This window comes from Portunus trituberculatus, chromosome 31 (genome assembly GCF_017591435.1).
Source record: "Portunus trituberculatus isolate SZX2019 chromosome 31, ASM1759143v1, whole genome shotgun sequence".
In the NCBI taxonomy this organism is placed as follows: domain Eukaryota; kingdom Metazoa; phylum Arthropoda; class Malacostraca; order Decapoda; family Portunidae; genus Portunus; species Portunus trituberculatus.
Window position 1 is genome coordinate 1,189,122 of NC_059285.1, and position 4,961 is coordinate 1,194,082.

General features: G+C 48.0%; 1 protein-coding gene and 1 long non-coding RNA gene across 3 annotated transcripts in view; both read left to right on the forward strand.

Moving 5' to 3' along the window:
- LOC123511486 overlaps window positions 1-1,383 on the forward strand; it is a 57,063-nt gene extending 55,680 nt beyond the window's left edge. For both annotated transcript variants that reach the window (XM_045267426.1, XM_045267425.1), the window contains 3 exons: window positions 270-412; window positions 716-935; window positions 1,038-1,383. In XM_045267426.1, coding sequence (XP_045123361.1) covers window positions 270-412; window positions 716-935; window positions 1,038-1,114 — 440 coding nt within the window. In that variant the 3' untranslated portion in view covers window positions 1,115-1,383. The remainder of the gene's footprint in view (window positions 1-269; window positions 413-715; window positions 936-1,037) is intronic.
- An 85-nt stretch (window positions 1,384-1,468) lies between these two features.
- LOC123511487 lies at window positions 1,469-2,480 on the forward strand. Its single transcript, XR_006676841.1, has 2 exons — window positions 1,469-2,194; window positions 2,284-2,480. It is a non-coding gene; the product is annotated as an uncharacterized LOC123511487 (long non-coding RNA).
- The last annotated feature ends 2,481 nt before the right edge of the window (window positions 2,481-4,961 follow it).

Sequence of the window (4,961 nt, forward strand, 5' to 3'; positions counted from 1 at the left end):
AGAGTGTTGTATTGCAAAGTTGCAGGTGGTTTTGCTCGTTTAATGCGAATGTTGGTCACTACTACTACTACTACTACTACTACTACTACTACTACTACTACTACTACTACTACTACTACTACTACTACTATACCTCTATCACCTCCATCTCTGCATACACTAATATAACGACAGTATACAAAACAATACACAAATGTGTGTTCTTCATCTCTGCAAGGCCCCACTCTTCTCACCTCGCCTCTCATCTTCCCTCCCATCCTCGCCCGCAGTACCTCCCCGCTCAGTGGAAATCGAGGCCCCTGGTAGTCCTCGGCCGCTGTGGTACCGGCCCGGCCAGGAGGTGTTGCTCAACTGTACCGCGCGGGGAGCCAAGCCGAGAACCACTCTTGTCTGGGAGGTGAACGGAAAACAGGTGAGTGTTTTATTCAGTAACCAAGGTTCAACTTAGGATTACATTCTGAAACACCGCTGCGCCGCACCTCCATTACTTTCAAAAGACTTACAGTTGAGGCTACAAAAGTTTTGAAAGATGTTTATACAGTTTTAATGACAGTCTTCCATAATCACATGTGTTGCTTATGAAAATAGTTGTGGTGAGTGAGAAAAGCGTTTGTGACAGTATGGGCCTTATAGTTTGTTCTCGTATAACGCAGAGAGACGGCTCGCACACTTTACTGTTCCTTTTTCCCTCATGCGTCCCTCCCTCCCTCCCCAGGTGCGCCACACACACCTCTACCAGTACACAGACCGCCTGGACAAGCGAGGTCGCGTCACCTCCACGCTGGGTCTCCGCTGGCGAGCTCCGGAATTTTTCGACGAGCGGCGGGCTGTTGTCACCTGCCGGGCGTCTGTCGGCGCCTACTCCACCTCCACCTCAGACACCATGTACCTTGATCTGGCCGCCACCGCCCGCTACAACCACTACTCATCCTGCGGTGTGTGTGTGTGTGTGTGTGTGTGTGTGTGTGCGCGTTCACACGTCACATGCGTTGATGGGTGTATCTCGCCCATATCCTTACACTTGTGCTCTTTGGCAGGCTGTCGGGCGGGTGGCGCGTGGGCAGTCCTGGGCTTGGGAGTGCTGGTGCTGCTCTGCCGCCGCTACCCACGCTAGGAGGGAGGCCGTCCTGTGGAGTCATGCAGGTTAATGCAAATTCAGAGAAGATCCCGACCTGAAGTCCTGAGGGCACCAGTGGCGGGAAGGAGATGGCGGGAGAAGACGAGAAGGCTTCTGGTGGCAGTGTGATGTGATCTCGCGCGCGTTCGTGTGTGTGTGTGTGTGTGTGTGTGTGTGTGTGTAATTCACTGTTTGATCTGCTGCAGTCTCTGACGAGACAGCCAGATGTTACCCAACGGAACGAGCTCAGAGCTCATTGTTTCCGATCTTCGGATAGACCTGAGACACACCGGGACAACAAGGTCACAACTCCTCGATTTACATCCCGTACCTACTCACTGCTAGGTGAAAGGAGACACACCCAAATACCTCCACCCGGCCGGGGAATCGAACCCCGGTCATCTGGCTTGTGAAGCCAGCGCTCTAACCACTGAGCTACCGGGCCGTGTGTATGTGTGTGTGTGTGCTTTATTCACCAACGATCATCGGCTGGTCTCACCACACAGCCGCTCGCATTTCAAAAAACCTCAGGAGTTGACAGTAACTCATCTGAACAGGACTGCGATCACTCTCGTGCCACAAGCCCTCGGCCTCCCTGCCAAGCCTGCTGCTGCTGGTGGACAGGGACCGCACACTGAGAGGCTGGTCTGTGGAAGGGGTCTGGCTCCCTTCATGCATCCCACCGTCACACTCGTGTTCCTGTCACCGCCTTTCTCAAGTGTTACCGACACGGCAGATTAAAACCCTTTTTCGCCGCAACAACTACGTCTCTGCCACTCCCCACAGTCCACAGGAGGCGCAACACCACCAGCAGGAGGAGAAGGAGGTACTACAATAACAGCAGCAGCAGCAGCAGCAGAAAGACAAACAGACAAGAGAAAGGAACGAGTAGATCTGAGTACAGCAGCAGCAGCAGCAGCAGTAGTAGCATTGCTGCATCATTATCACTGCTAATGTCACCACCACCATCATCACTACCATCACCACCATCAACACCTAGGAGACCATCACCATCATAGAAACCTGCATGTAGTGTTACGTAATGGCCAAACCACTCTTCAAACACTTAGCCTCCCGGTCCGTCAGTCAGTCAGTCATTCTGTGTGTGTGTGTGTGTCTCTCTTCAGGCCTGCCACCACTACATGCATCTTTTCCATCACTGTTAGGTGGCGGTACAGCGGGCAGCCCTTCGTCACCGCGCTCCTCCTTGCCCGTCTGTCTTTTGGTCGGGTGGAGTGCGTCTGTTGACTGTTCTTCCCTCCTTGAGTTCCGCCGCAGCACCACACACAAACACGTTACTCAGGCGCTAGTTATGCACTGCTAATAATTGTTGTTGGTTCCAATAAATCTTTGTTACACTGTACTCTTGTATTTGTCCGTGGGTTTAGGTGTTAGAGGGCGTGATGACTCATTACCTGCACATATTCAAACAATAATTAATCCCTTGAGTACCATGACGCGTTTCTATATTCATTCTGGTGACTATTTGGTGATTTTATACAGCCTTAGAAACTGATATGGGGATTAAAATAGTGAAGACTGTGACCATTAATCTTTTGACTTCCATACGCCCTTCCTAACGTCAGTAAAATCGTCTAATCGTATACAAAAAGAGGTAACAATGTGTCCCAGTATCGAAGTAGTGCAAGCAGAGAGAGAGAGGAGGAGAGGGAGGGAGAGGAAGAGCTTGATGAATAGTTCGGGAGGGTAAAAGAAATAGGAGTATAATTGTTATGGAATAAAAAGGAGATACCCTCATTCCTCTTCATCTTAATATATAACCCATGCAATATTGTTCATTAGAGAGAGAGAGAGAGAGAGTAATGATAGTTAAGGGGGGGAGAGGGAGGGGTGGGCAAGCCTGTCTCACCCACGCCGGTTCAGTTTGAAGGAAGCAAGGGTGGAGTGGTGACGGCTGCTGACGGTGAGGAGGAAGGTGTGCTGACGGTGTTATTACGTGCATGTGTCGCCTGACCATGGAGGTTCTAGGTTAGTGATTTGTAAGTTTGTTCTATGACCAGTGACTCCATATTTGAACTTGTCTTTGTGCATATTTTCTAAGTTGTATTTACTGAGTTAACAATCATTCCGGTGAGTTGTGCCTCGTTGCTTGACTAGAACCTGATTTGTTCCCCCCGTCTGTGAGTCAGTGTGGTGATGGGATGAGGCGAAGAAGTGTTTGGTTGCAAGGAGCTTTTTCCCTCAAATTAAAGTTAGTTGGTTGTAGTTCCAGTATCCGTAACATCTAATGCTCTCCAGAACGTCAGCCAGGTGAATCCAATTTCCCCCCGTGTGGCGTCCCAACCAACCACAGTCGAGCCCGAGCGAGACGATCTGCTGACCTAACAGCAATGCGAGGCCAGCGCGTTACCTCACGCTGCGTGTGAGGAGTGGTGTGGTATTGAGAGCACTAGTGGTCTGGCACTGTGCTTCCCTGCAATGGTTTGGCATGTGAGCGTCCTCAATATGCTCCACGGTAGTGAAAGTGAAACCCAGACGTATTCTGTCAACCCTTTGCATTGCCCTTACGAAGTTTCATGATATTTTTATTCTTTTTTTAAATACCAGAAATTGTTTTTTTTTTTTTTTTTTTTGCATCTTAACGCAGTTCATGATGATGTCCTCTTAGAAATTAGTGTCTCTTTACTGAATTTCACAGTGGCCTTGATTGCCCTTGCTTTACTGTTAGCGCGTCAGACTCGTATTGCCTGGAGCTGCCGCAAGGCCTCCTGCACGCCGCGGTGGTGGTGGTGACGGCCCGGTGTGCTATATTGTCTAGGGAATGATGCTCCAACAGCCTGATCCACTGAGATCACACTTTGGCAGAGCGCCTTTTGAACACTCCACTAATTTTCATCACTATAGTTAAGAGGAGGAAATGGATAATGAAACCATTTATTCTCGTATATCAACAGACAAGGCCAACCCGCATGATGCCACAAAAGTCACCGAGGAGGATGTCTCAATATCGACGAGGAATAATAGCATACGTGTACAGCATCCTGGGTATTACGTTTCCTTGATTTGTAATCCCATCATGTTTTTTTTTTTTCCTTTCATCTCGACACATGCCGCGAAATGAATGACACTGTCTCAAATTCAGAGCATGAAAATATTACGTTTGCGAAGTACCACAGTACTACTTCCAGTAAGATGAGAGCAAGAAAAATGTATGTGCTACTGAAAGCAACGCTCATGATTGATTCAGTAGCAACGCTCATGAACAGCGGGGAGTTTTGATTAAAGCGAAATCAATATTCAGGGAAATTTATAAGCTCATGATGTCTCAACTGGACAAGAAAATATTACGCGAAGCAAACTAGTCCAGCAATACTTTCAATAAGATGGGAGCATAATAACGTAAAACATGTGCGTACTCATTTCAAACAATACATATGAATAGGAGTTTCAATCGAAGCAAAATAGGGAAATTTCCTTCACGATGTGTAACAATGGGGAACAGAGCCTGTTATTGCTTGCAGGAACGCTAGCGGTACTGTCCCGCTGGTAGTGAACAACGCGCCACAGCGGGAGAACAATAAAAGAACTTATTTTTCCTAATATATTTATAGTAGAATAATGTATTGAAAATAATATATTAGAGACTAATATATTTATTCTCGTTGGTGATGCCACAACGCAGTTCCCGGGTTTTGTCGGGGACTGCGTTGTGTGCACCACACACTCCTAAAAACTTCTTTATTTCAGGTCATTGCTAGTGTTCTTCGTAAAAGACAGAAATCACCATCCTGGAACAAGCGAACCAAGCAGCCGTGGCACTTATCATCCTGACTAGGACTCCGTTATCATTATCTCAAGGGTACTGCCATAGAGCTCCAATCCA